This window comes from Barbatula barbatula (assembly GCF_947034865.1).
Source record: "Barbatula barbatula genome assembly, chromosome: 16".
Classification (NCBI taxonomy): domain Eukaryota; kingdom Metazoa; phylum Chordata; class Actinopteri; order Cypriniformes; family Nemacheilidae; genus Barbatula; species Barbatula barbatula.
This window is the reverse complement of record NC_136779.1, coordinates 675,254-688,493: the sequence shown is the minus strand read 5'-3', so window position 1 is coordinate 688,493 and position 13,240 is coordinate 675,254. Positions and strand designations below refer to the sequence as shown.

General features: G+C 43.0%; 1 protein-coding gene across 2 annotated transcripts; it reads right to left on the bottom strand.

Moving 5' to 3' along the window:
* Window positions 1-944: 944 nt before the first annotated feature.
* LOC306905584 (zinc finger MIZ domain-containing protein 1-like) lies at window positions 945-11,502 on the bottom strand. 2 transcript variants are annotated; one of them, XM_079476286.1, is made up of 21 exons: window positions 11,381-11,502; window positions 11,135-11,248; window positions 10,925-11,030; window positions 10,472-10,604; window positions 9,924-10,038; window positions 9,677-9,843; window positions 9,389-9,587; window positions 9,080-9,298; window positions 8,799-8,978; window positions 8,396-8,455; window positions 8,023-8,194; window positions 7,802-7,943; window positions 7,422-7,629; window positions 7,239-7,344; window positions 6,978-7,129; window positions 6,817-6,884; window positions 6,497-6,565; window positions 3,221-3,450; window positions 3,008-3,138; window positions 2,685-2,927; window positions 945-2,607 (listed from the first exon to the last, which is right to left on the bottom strand). In XM_079476286.1, exons 1-21 carry the CDS (start codon window positions 11,447-11,449, stop codon window positions 2,500-2,502), a joined length of 2,991 nt encoding a protein of 996 aa, XP_079332412.1. In that variant the 5' UTR covers window positions 11,450-11,502; the 3' UTR covers window positions 945-2,499. The 2 variants fall into 2 exon arrangements, with proteins under 2 accessions (XP_079332412.1, XP_079332413.1); XM_079476287.1 differs by having other exon boundaries at window positions 9,080-9,280.
* Between the last annotated feature and the right edge of the window lie 1,738 nt (window positions 11,503-13,240).

Sequence of the window (13,240 nt, the reverse complement as noted above, 5' to 3'; positions counted from 1 at the left end):
TTACTAACATTAATGTTACCGTTATAACATTACAAGTATTTACTAGCATTAATGTTAGCGTTATAACATTACAAGTATTCACTAACATTAATGTTACCGTTATAACATTACAAGTATTTACTAGCATTAATGTTAGCGTTATAACATTACAAGTATTTACTAGCATTAATGTTAGCGTTATAACATTACAAGTATTTACTAGCATTAATGTTAGCGTTATAACATTACAAGTATTTACTAGCATTAATGTTAGCATTATAACATTACAAGTATTTACTAACATTAATGTTAGCGTTATAACATTACAAGTATTTACTAACATTAATGTCAGCGTTATAACATTACAAGTATTTACTAACATTAATGTTACCGTTATAACATTACAAGTATTTACTAGCATTAATGTTAGCATTATAACATTACAAGTATTTACTAGCATTAATGTTAGCGTTATAACATTACAAGTATTTACTAGCATTAATGTTACCGTTATAACATTACAAGTATTTACTAGCATTAATGTTAGCGTTATAACATTACAAGTATTTACTAGCATTAATGTTAGCGTTATAACATTACAAGTATTTACTAGCATTAATGTTACCGTTATAACATTACAAGTCTATCTTCTAACATCTTCTATATTAAATATGAATTATTTCCGGGTTTAAGAGGGAATTATCGAATTTTCGAGAGAACTTGAAGGTAATTTACATGTAATATAAAATGTATAAAAGATTATTTAAAAAAAATCAGTCCATTCTAACGGACTCCGTAGAGAGGATGAAACTAAAAGAATAATAAAAAGGAGAAATATAAAATACTGTTCCATGCAGGCTTACAAAACAACCTTATTTTAATTGAATCTTTCCAGAAATGTAATTGTAATTGAAATATTGTACTTTTATGACCTAAATACAGATGCGTCTATAAAGAAGAGTTTTGGGTTGTTCACACACATTGAAGATGCATGTTAAGTGTCAGCTTTATTTGAGAAATATAATTTATTATCTTGAGATTCATAACATTTATCTGAACAAACATCAGATCATATCAACAGCGATTGTTCACAAAAACCCTCCATCATCTTCAGAAGCTCATGTGAAACTATCACAGTTTTTTAAGATTTGAGTTCAGTTTTTAGATGCATTTCAATGATAAAATGGTTTATAGTCAGATATAAAAATGATAACGTCTCTTTATTAAAAAGGAAGACTTCTGTCACACAAATTCATTTATGACATTAATTGCATGTGTAAAATCAATTTAAGTCAAAGGACATTTTGTGAAAGCATAAGAAAACCGATCAAAAGTGATTTACTAAAAAATAACAATAGTAAGATGTTAAACCAAAAACGCTTTTTCTACAAATAAACATGTTTTATTCACATAAGGCTGCTATATTTACTTATTGACAATAATTCTCATATTAACATGAATATTACAATAGAATATCACGTTGACACATTTACACATTGATATATTGATAATATCGCACGACTCATTTAACTTTTGAAGTATGTATACTTCGCACGGTGTGCAGTATTTAAAGTTTGCATAGACTATCTGCATGACTCGCTATGCCCGCTCACATCTCACGCGCACACACACACACAGCTGCAGAAGACACTACATGATCAATCGTGACAATACACCTTACAAAATTATTCACAATTATATACACGAGCTTCTCAATAATAACACGACTGCATTGTGAACAGTACGCTGCTCATTTAGTGTACTCGACAGTTAACAGCGTCGAGATGGGAAGTAAACATTCTCCACACTGAGCTTTGTCACATTGAGCTTTGTCGCTTAAAGTCCCAGTGAAAAAAAAATGACAGTTCTTATTTTTTCATAAAATATTGCCGCTTTTATAGTAAATACCTTATCGGCGTGTGTCCTTTTCTTATTAAATTCATTTAATCTCCCAATCTTCAATTAAAATCTGAAAATGCACTTCCGCCCTGAAGTGACAATCCATCTGAAATGACGTAAATTATCGCCTCCCCCTCAACTGTCAGTCTGCTACCAGCTTTATTTCAAAATCAATGCTGTTTTTACACATCCAATCAATTCGCAGTGAAAAACGCAAGCCACGCCCACAAAATTCATTTTCGCTCGGAAATGTGTCAGAATTCAGAAGTAAAAACCGGTTCACGGGGACTTTAAGTGCTACGAGTTTTTGCCATTTACACATGAAACAGTTAAAACACAAACCCTTTGGTTTTATGCTTGTTAAAATATCTTTTACAGTCTGAAGAGAATCTTCTTCTAGTTCCGTAGAGAACAGAAATGAGAAATAAGACGTAAACAGATGGACGTTTGTCTGTGTTCGGTAACAAAGTGAGTAGAAAAAGGCCAGCACGCATTTATCAGTTCGCATACTTGTGATATAAAAGAGGGCTCTCTCCGCAGCTACAGTCTGTACAGAAAGAGAAAAACACCACGAGTGCATCAGGGTTTGTCAAGTATGGAAGAGCTGTGACAGAGTCGCTCTCAGTTGCTCTCAAAGAGAGACAGCAGGTCATCATTACTGCTGCTGGGGAGGTCTGGAGGATCCAGATAGGACAGAAGATCACCTGGATTCATCAGATCTGGAAGCAGCTGTCGATGAGAAAGACCATATTATCTTCATTCATCTGAAAGCATTCCATTAATAACAAATAAACATTTTAACTCACATCCAAAGAGGCCTCTGGAATGTCCGAGCTGCCCTGACCCCCGCACTGACCCTCCGGCGTGGTCGAGGGGTTAAAGGTCATCTGTGGGTGCCTGTGGCTGTTGGGGGCGGAGTTCTGCTGGCTGGGCGGCGGTCTGCAGGGGTGGGGAGGGCCGCTGTGATGTAACGGTTGACTGCTGGCAGGTCCATGCATACCACGTTGCAGGGGATTATGGGATTGACCTGTGTGCACCGGATGAGGTGTCTGTGAAGAGAGAACGAAGATATTGACATACATGAACGAAGACACTTCAAATAGACATGTTGTGTGTTTGCGTGTCTCACTGTCTCCTGTAGCGTATCTGTGGGGGAGTGCGACAGCTGCGGTGCCTGCATGAACTCTGATGATGCTGCAGGGTTGCCATGGGGATAGTCACCAAAATTCCTGCGACCCTGGTAACCGTTACCTGAAAAAACTATCAGAGACAAATATCACTCAGAAGTAATCGAGGATTTAATATGTCACGTCTCGTGATAATAGACGTTTTATTTTATTACCTGGGCTGTTGTTGTTTAGTTGTCGTGAGTTGTTGTGGTATGACGAGGTTCCTGGTGCCAGCTGAGCGATCATGTCCATGACATTGGGCAGAATCATCTGACTGGGACTGGTGCTCTTAAAGCGTTTGTTCATCAGCCCGTCTGGATCTTCTTTTATGTGCGGTTCACATTTCACCTGCACCGGTTTCCAGCTGCACGACGGGTCGATCATCACCTCCTCAAAATCCAAACTGTAAGAACACATATAAATACATCAGCGATCGCCAAACCTGCTTCAGAAAAACATTGAGTGGAAAATGCTTGAAACGTTTACATGCGAAAGTCGTTTTTTCTCTCATTTTTTTACATCGCAGGCATACATGAGGGGTTAGATGACGACTACACTGCACATGTGTTTTATGATGTGACACATCTCAACGCTTCTTGTTAGGACTCTGTCCTTCCTGTCTCGAGCTTTCAAGCTCCCTGGGCAGAGTCATGACATTGCCACGTCTTTCGGGTTTCTGTTGTGTTATGTGTGGAGACATGTGGCTTTATGTTGTTACGTGATGCCACGTGTCTTCCTGTTATGTCTCTCAGCCCCACCCTCCTATGTCCTGTAATTTTATTAGGGTTTCATTCCCATCGTCTGTTTTGTAATTCACCTCGTTAGGGTTTCATTCCCATCAGCTGTCACCACTCTCCCCATGTAATCACTCCTCGTTAGTGTCTCCCTTTATATGGTCTCAGTTTCAATCTGTTCAGTGTTGGTGCATTGTCTTTATCTTTTGTCTGATGTTGGTGTTTGTATCAACGCTCACGGTAGTATCCCCTGTTTCTCGTCTTGTTGGACTACCCTGTTTCCTGTTTCGGTTTTGTGAAGTGTTTTGTTTCTAGTGTTTGTTTTCTAGTGTGTTTTTGTTCTTGTTTTTCCCCATTGCGGGTGTTTTATTTAATAAAGTTTTTTTTGTTAAACCTTCGTCTGCCTGCATCTGGGTTCTGTCCACACCATTTCGTGACAGAATGCACCAACCCATAAGAACCCAGCAGGCGGCGATTTTCCCTGCAAGCCCTCGCCAGCCTGGTCCCCTCTCCAGCATTCGCCAGGGGAACTTGGACCGGGACGAGTACCTGGACAGGTTCCTGGAAGCCGCAGTGGAGGAGCTCTTCGGGGAGGAAGAGGTGACGGCGGCGTTCAACAGCGGACTGAGGGTCCCCCTATCGCCTGCGGAGATGATGAGGCTGAGACCGCTTGGCTTCGAGGGTGTGCTCCAGTTCGCCATGAGCCGACCGGAGCCCAGTGTCTCCGTCTGTCCGAGGTTGTCTTCTCCGTTGGGCCCCATCCCCGAGGATCACACCCTGGAGCTTGGGGTGGTGACCACCACCGCACCATCAGCCTCGGACCCTGCAACCTCTTCACCACCTACCAGTCTTCAGGGCAAGCGTGGAAGGAGAGAGTCCTGGGGGTCCTCTTCGGAGGCCTCCAACGCGGAGCCAGCCCCGTCCTTCACCTCCTTCCTCCAGCCGACTACCAGGAGATTGGCTCGGCAGAAGAGGAAGAGGCAACGGAGGGGGGCACGTAACCTAGCCCAGCCGGCGCTCCTGCCGGTTCTCCAGCCGGGTTCACAGCCAGCGATCCAGCAGGCGTACAGACCTGCCTCTCCGCAGGTTTCCAGACCTGCCTCTCCGCAGGCGTCAGGACCTGCCTTTCCGCAGGCGTCAGGACCTGCCTCTCCGCAGGCGTCAGGACCTGCCTCTCCGCAGGCGTCAGGACCTGCCTCTCCGCAGGCGTCAGGACCTGCCTCTCCGCAGGCGTCAGGACCTGCCTCTCCGCAGGCGTCAGGACCTGCCTTTCCGCAGGCGTCAGGACCTGCCTTTCCGCAGGCATCAGGACCTGCCTTTCCGCAGGCATCAGGACCTGCCTTTCCGCAAGCATCAGGACCTGCCCCTCCGCAGGCGGCCGGACCTGCCCTTCCGCAGGCGGCCTTCCAGCCGGTGCCTCAGCCGGCCTTCCAGCCGGTGCCTCAGCCAGTCCTCCGGCCGGCATCACCTCAAACTTTTTTTCCCCTTGGACACACACCTCTCCCTAGCCCCTTCAAGTCCCCACCGGTCTCGTCCGGTTGCTTCAAGTCCCCGCCGGTCTCGTCCGGCTGCTTCAAGTCCCCGCCGGTCTCGTCCGGCTGCTTCAAGTCCCCGCCGGTCTCGTCCGGTTGTTTCAAGTCTCCTCAACCTGTCCCACCCTTTTCTGGTGTCCCCAAGGTTTGGCCTCCCATTCCCCCACCCCCCCTCCCATGTTTGTTGTTTTTGTTGACCCACCCGAACCCCTTCATAGCCTCCCTTATGTTCCCCTTAGTTTGTTCTGTGTTGTGCTTGTGGTGTTTGTCTTTGTGCTTTGGTGTTTTGGCCCGCTGAAGTTTCTCCCTTGAGACGCCATGGGGCGTTTCTGGGGGCGGGGGTAATGTTAGGACTCTGTCCTTCCTGTCTCGAGCTTTCAAGCTCCCTGGGCAGAGTCATGACATTGCCACGTCTTTCGGGTTTCTGTTGTGTTATGTGTGGAGACATGTGGCTTTATGTTGTTACGTGATGCCACGTGTCTTCCTGTTATGTCTCTCAGCCCCACCCTCCTATGTCCTGTAATTTTATTAGGGTTTCATTCCCATCGTCTGTTTTGTAATTCACCTCGTTAGGGTTTCATTCCCATCAGCTGTCACCACTCTCCCCATGTAATCACTCCTCGTTAGTGTCTCCCTTTATATGGTCTCAGTTTCAATCTGTTCAGTGTTGGTGCATTGTCTTTGTCTTATATCTATTGTCTTTTGTCTGATGTTGGTGTTTGTATCAACGCTCACGGTAGTATCCCCTGTTTCTCGTCTTGTTGGACTACCCTGTTTCGGTTTTGTTTCTAGTGTTTGTTTTCTAGTGTGTTTTTGTTCTTGTTTTTCCCCATTGCGGGTGTTTTATTTAATAAAGTTTATTGTTAAACCTTCGTCTGCCTGCATCTGGGTTCTGTCCACACCAATTCGTGACAGCTTCTGAAACCTTGTCTCTCAATGTTTTGGGATTCGTATTAGTCGCCCTTTATGTCTGTCACTGAGTTTAGCAAATATCTAACCAATAAAAAGTCTTTAATAGTTCTAGTTTTAGAGACAGGTTTTTTCTCGTTTTAAAATGTACTATTTCTAGTTATTCGTCTAGGTAAAGTGATTGTTTCATTCTGTAAACTAAAAACAATATTTTCGCATTTTGAACTATTCACACATCAGTTTTTCTGTGGACACGTGTGCTTTAGGAACTCACTTCTGAAGAGTATTCAAGATTCCCCACGTGTACTGATCCACCTCCAGTCCCTCTAACACAGCTGCTTTACTGAAAAACACATTACAGCACAAACCACATTAACACAACAACAACCTCAAACATTCTTTTAATAGCAGACCTATTATATCATGACCCACAGCTTTAACTTCACATGAATATTCATTTACAGATGTGATTTATACTCTTATATCTTGGTTTGCGTTTAACAAATGAAGCCAAATAACCCTGCAGTATTTTGTCATGTGTGTCGTGGTATTCTGCCAACAGGAAGAGTGTGTACGGTGTGTATGACGTCATACTTGCACACGGGACATCTCCAGGTTCCTCTCTCAGAGTTCATCTCCAAGTATGATTCCAGGTCAAAACACTGTTTTGAAGACATTATCTTCACATTAATACACACTTTCATACGTCTGCGACATCACAGTAGTTTCCTTCAATGTTCAGAAAACTCTCTGACCTGAACGTGTTTGCAGTCGTGACCTCTCGCCGGCAGCAGGATACGCTGGAATGTGATTGGACATTTCAAAGACACTTTGATGGCTGTTTGCTCCACCCCGTCCTCACCGGCCCCGCCCACCGACACACCCACACTACTGAAGTTTCTCTTGACTGCAGAGAGAAAGAAATATATGTTTTACTAAACCATGCTTGAGATCATGACAGTGATCGTGCTGAAAATTGACAAAAGGACAGGAACAGAATAAAAGAGAGGCGGCACCTTTAGCGATGCAGTGTTCAGCTGTGAGGAGTCTCTTCTTTAGCAAGCCCTGCAGGACGGACTTCACCGACGGCCTGTGAATCAACTGCAGGACGAACAGATGCGACTGCAAAACAACAACAGAAGAACATTACAGACGTCCATGAGGCGTTCACCAGCGGACGGTCCGTCCCATATACTCACACAGCAGCAGGCGGTCACTGTTATCTGGATTGTGTTGCGGCCCGGCTGACACACGTGTTTCAGGTGCAGGGGTTTGTGGGACGTTTTTTCACTGCGTTCGATGGTGAGAGGAGTAGCGTTGACGCTGACCTGCACCGATGCCGGCCAGTTAGTGAACATCTGTCTGTCTTCATGATGATAACACTTAAACTGCAGATCCAGATCAGACCTACCACACAACACACACAAGAGTTATAATGTCATACCGCCGACCTTCAGCCTTAATGTGTGTGTGTTTAGCTCTTTATCTGTGTGTGTAGCTCTGTATATGTGTGTGCATTTAGCCGTGTGTGTGTGTATATGTGAATGCGTAGCTCTGTGTGTGTGTGATGGCGTGTCACCTCCACATCAGTGTCTGGTGAGCGTTGGGCCGCAGGTGGAAGATGTGATTGCTGACGGCCAGATTGTGTTCAAGTCTAAAGGGTTCCAGAACCACACCGTCCCTGACCGGAAACATCAGACGGCGCTCATCGCTAAAGTCACCTACACAACAACACACGTGAGACTTTATCTACACAATAAACACGTGAATGTGTCGTGTAAAGATCAGGGGATGTGTCACCTGGTGGAGGTGGAAGTGTGTTTATGTTTGGTTTGATATCTGGAGGAATCTGAGGCTTCATGTCCAGGTTTGGTGACAGATATGGAGGAACATTATTTCCGGGAGTCACGGCGGGTGTGGGGTTGCCGGGCAACGGTGAGTGTGGGTAACTGCTGCTCATTGGCCGCGGAGGCTACAGATAAATCCAGAAAACATTTATATTTATTCATTTATCAGATGCTTCTTTCCAAAGACATGAATGAGAGACGATCTTAACTGAGAAACTTAGATGATGATGATTTTTTCAATGTTAAATCACATCACACGGACCAGAGATTTGAAAAACCTCTAAAACTAATAACAACAATCATAAAACTCAATCTAACCAACATACCCCGCTCATGATGGGTTGGCTGTAAGGAAAGTTCCCTGCGTTAAAATTATTACAGGAGTCCTAAAGGGAGAAAACACATTCGTTTGTTATTCATAATATGCAAACATATCATATTTATTTTATTGGTATTGAATGAAAGAAGAACCCAACAGAAGATATTTTGAAGAACGTTGATCATCAAACAACACTGAACCTATTTGACTTACATTATATGAACACAAAACCACTGAGACATTTCTCTAAATATCTTCTGTTGTGTTCCACTGAAGAAGGACTCACATACATATTTACAGATTTTGGCTGAACTGAAGCTTTAACTTAATTCATCTGCTAGCTTGGATGAGTTCATTGCAATGCATTGTGGGATTGTCTAATGCATGTATTTGAGCGTTCCTGAACTGACCTTGTAGAACTGTCCCGTGGCGTTGGATGGGTACTGTCCCGGGGTCCCATGCTGTCCAGGCATTCTCTGCGGGGGGTACTGAGGCGAGGTAAGGGGTCTGCCGGCGGTGGGGTTCAGGTACTGACCCTGCTGAGATGAAAACGGACCATTTGCTCCACACTGCTGCCCTCCGTAGTTACTCTGAAAAGAATTGGAATCGCATGCAGACGTTATTCATGTCAAAACAAACAGAGAAAACACAACAAAATGATGATACGATTGTTGAAAATCTGTATCCTCACCTCTCCGGGATACTCTCTCTTACACCCCTGCATGGGTCGTGGCGCGGCTCCGTAGCCCTGCTGAGGCATCCGACCCCCGTGCGACATCATCTGCCCCCCGGGGTGTCCCACGTTCATTCCTCCTGGATTGATGGAGCCGGGGGTCCCGCGGGGGCCGGGCTGATTCATGTACTGAGTGCTGTATGGCTGGTTTGGACCCATCTGAAAGGAGGAACACATCTAAAACACACACACACACACAGTCATCTGGTGACACGAGCACAAGAAGTCTATCACAAATATAAAAGTTCAGAGGGATGAATGTCATACCGGGCCGTACTGATTCATGTCCTTGTGCTGCGTCTCCTGTAGGGCGGCGACGGTTGCCGTGGCAGTGGCGGTTGCCGTAGCGGCCGCAGCAGCCACAGCGGCAGCCGCGGCCGCAGCAGATGGTTGGCCGAAGTTGGAAGATGGGCGTGTCTGTTGATGCATGCCCATCCCACCTGAAGGATTAGGACCGCCCCCATAACTGTGTGAGAGAGAAAGAGTTCAGACGCATCTTCTGTCTGTCTGTCTGTCTGTCTGTCTGTCTGTCTGTGTAAAGCGGGAGACACTCACCCAGGCACGAATCCTCCTCCGGAGGGGTAGTCGGGTCGCCCGTACATCTCCTGCTGCATGTACACCTGACCGGGACCCTTAGAGGAAAACTGCTGCCCTGAACTCATGAGCCCATCCCCACCGGGGCTCATATGACTGTTTGGACCGCACATGGAGTTCCCCAACACCTAAACACACACACACAGAGTTATGACATGGAAACAGTGTTCGTGTGTGTTCACGTGTGTGTGTGTGTGTGTGTTATTACTTGAGTCTGTGTGGTGTTGGTCAGTCCCCACACTGTTGTTACCACGGAGACAGAGCCAGACGGCTGACTGGGGTTTTGTTGCCAGGGACCAGAGTCATATTGAAATGATGAATCACTGTGGAGATAAAGACGCACAAAGTTAATGTGGAGAGTGTGAGTGTATTAGGGTTGTGTGTATGAGTGTGTTTGTGTATGTGTTGTATTAGTGTGACTACATGTGTAAGAGAATGTGTGTCTGTTTGTATGCATGTGTGTTAGTTTGTGTGAGTGTCTGTGTGTGTATTAGTGTTTAAGTGTGTCTAAGCGTGTGTGTGTGAGAGTTTGTGTATGTGTGAGAAGGTGAATGTGTGTGTGAGTGTCTGTTTGTATGCATGCATGTGTGTGTGAGTGTCTGTGTGTGTCTGTTTGTATGCATGCATGTGTGTGTGAGAGTCTGTGTGTGTCTGTTTGTATGCATGCATGTGTGTGTGTGTGTGTGAGTGTCTGTGTGTGTTTAAGTGTGTGTATGCGTGAGAGTTTGTGTATGTCTGTTTGTGTGTGATACTGACCCGTGTGACAGTGGGTTCATGTTGTTCATGTTGGTTTGTGTGGGGTTCTTCATTGATGGATCAGGTTGTCGTGTTTTCTGATGACGCAGCAGCAAAAGTCGACCCAAATCCTCACACCATGAGGACAACAGCGCTACACACACACACACACACACACAAACACTGAACATTAGATGAATTTGAATAGAACAGTACAGGACTTTTAAACCGTATTGTTCCTGTATGTAAATCACCACAAGAGGGCTAAAATACACAATAAAAGTCTTCTTAAATACATTAGAATGTTGTATTAAAACGGTCATGTTTCTAATCAGCATCAGGTTCATCGTATGGCTCTCTGGAAGCTTCACATTAACATCAGACACAAAGTTTATTTGTTTTGTTGAAAGTGGTTTTACTGCATGAGAGGAGAGGATGTGCTCACAGTAAACCACATCATATCACTTCACTCACCTGCTGATTTGGGGGTGAATTTGTCTCTATTTGCTGCACAAACGGCCAGCAGTCGATATCCCAGATCCATGTCAAAACCCTGCCGAGCCGCCACATGACTCACCACCTAACAGATCACATCACAGATGACTGAAACACCAGCACGCCTCTGGCACACACCACATGTGTGTCGTTTACATGTGCGTGTGATGTGTGTTGATTTGGGCTCACCGTTAAGCATCCCATCAGGCTTTGCTCAAAGGTTCTCTGAAAAGCCCGCGGATCTCCGCACCAATCCAGCAGCTCAGACACCGCCGTCTGAAAGGTCGCTGGATTCTGCAGATGCTGATGAAATAAAATCACACATGAAAGAATGAAAAAGCGGTGTGACCGGTGTACACTCCTGGTGTCCTGTAGGGGGCGTCACAGCGCAGAGAATGAAAGACGTCAGCAGAGATGACCGAGTGTGTGTTTCACCTGTTTGATGCAGTGAAGCCGGTCATTGGTTTGCTGGGCGTGTCTGTCCATGGACGGGAGAGGATTCATCCTGCAGGACCTTCACTGAGTCGACGAGCCGTCCATCAACCCTCAGTCTCTGCACAACACAACACAACACACACACGTTTTGGTATGATTGTGGGATTTACTGTACCATAGACTTCTATAGTGTTTATACTGATTATTTAAGTTTACTAAAAGAAATCTTTGAAAATGTTTCCGTTCATTGAAACCAAACACAATATTGACCTAAAGATTATTGGTTAAACTTAAGGAAAAATTGCCTAAAAAATTAACTGAAATAAGTATAAAGCACTAAAATGATCATAATAAACAAAAAATATAATAAAGTGTATTAATCTTGTATAGCAAAATACAAAAATAAACCAATAAATTATAAAATGACAAAAGCATAGACCAAACATTGTGTACTAAAACTGACACAGAAACTTAAAATAAAAGCCAATTATAATTATTATTGATAAAACTCAAATCAAAAGTATAATAACTCGAACTTAATGGTATTTTGCTAAAATAATAATAAAAAAGTCCTTGAAGAAGTGATATATTTTATATATACACACTTTTAGAGAGTCACTTAATATAAACTTGATCATTTTGATGATTTCATCATCATCATCATCATCATAGATCAATTTGTAACCGTTATTCTTCAGTGTTAACATTTGTATAATTTTACATTTCCATTATAATTATTAGTCATGCTCATATTAATGAAAACAGCTCTCTTGCTCTTGTGATATCAGATATTTAAATAAATAAAAAACAACATTTTATAATTAAGTACAGTTTGGCCTGTATTTATTGACCTTTATGGGCATTTTATTCATGTTTTAAATCCAGACCCCTATTTATTTCTGATCCGGCACAAAAGTAACAAAAGAAATCAAATTGGGAATAAATTATTAACTGCATTTAAGGCAGATGAAGTTTTATATCAATGAAGTACACGGCACAAAAATCACATATCGCCACAGTTGTGGTATTGAGACGTCATAAAAGAAAACAGATACCAAAACAAGACCTTTAAAAACGACCGGCCTCAAGTACTACAACACTGATATTATTTGTGTGTGTTAGAAAGACATTCTGCAAAATAATGAAATCAGGTAAAAAAGCAGAAGATTGCAGATCAGATGATATTAAAGAGACGTGTCCCGTTTAAATCATCTCTCGTGTGATGTAATGAGCAATAAACTGTCAATGTGTGAATTAAACATCAGGGTTAATAGAGAACACAAGAGAGTCCAGTACCAGAGAGATGTGATGCTGATGGTTTTTCTGAGAAGATCAAATAATCAAATAAACTCTGACCGCTTCCTCTGATAAACAGCAGATAAAACAACCGGTGTGTGTGAAAACAGCACTACATGTGTGTCAGACAAATAAAAACCTTCAAAACCTTTCTGTTCATTGAAATCAAATCAAATATCGAAATGTTGCCTCAAAACTATACTGAAATAAGTGTAAAGCACTGAACTTATAATAATGACAAAAAACCTACAGTAACATTTATTAATCTTATATAGCAACATACAAAATATACCAATAATATAATAGTCATATGGTCTGGCAAAAATTGCTATAACTTTTAAGAGGTACACAAACACGAAAAATCTAAAAATAAAGCTAATTTAAAATATTGATAAACTATATTAAACTATAATATTAAATCTGGTGTGAGACTGACACACACAACACTGCTTTAATTTCTCAATGGCAAACTGGAATAATATGAATACAATACATAACAGTGTGTCAGACTGAGAAACACAAGCAAAAGCTTCACTGACACTTCACCCAAAAATGAAATTTCAT

Bases quoted from the DNA above. Each gene is read 5' to 3' on its own strand.
- LOC306905584 (XM_079476286.1), bottom strand. From the start codon at position 11,449: ATGAATCCTCTCCCGTCCATGGACAGACACGCCCAGCAAACCAATGAC. The intron at 10,039-10,471 runs GTCAGTATCACA...TTATCTCCACAG, and splicing joins ATGAACCCACTGTCACACGG to TGATTCATCATTTCAATATG. The intron at 9,299-9,388 runs GTATGACATTCA...TGTGTGTTTTAG, and splicing joins ACATGAATCAGTACGGCCCG to ATGTGTTCCTCCTTTCAGAT.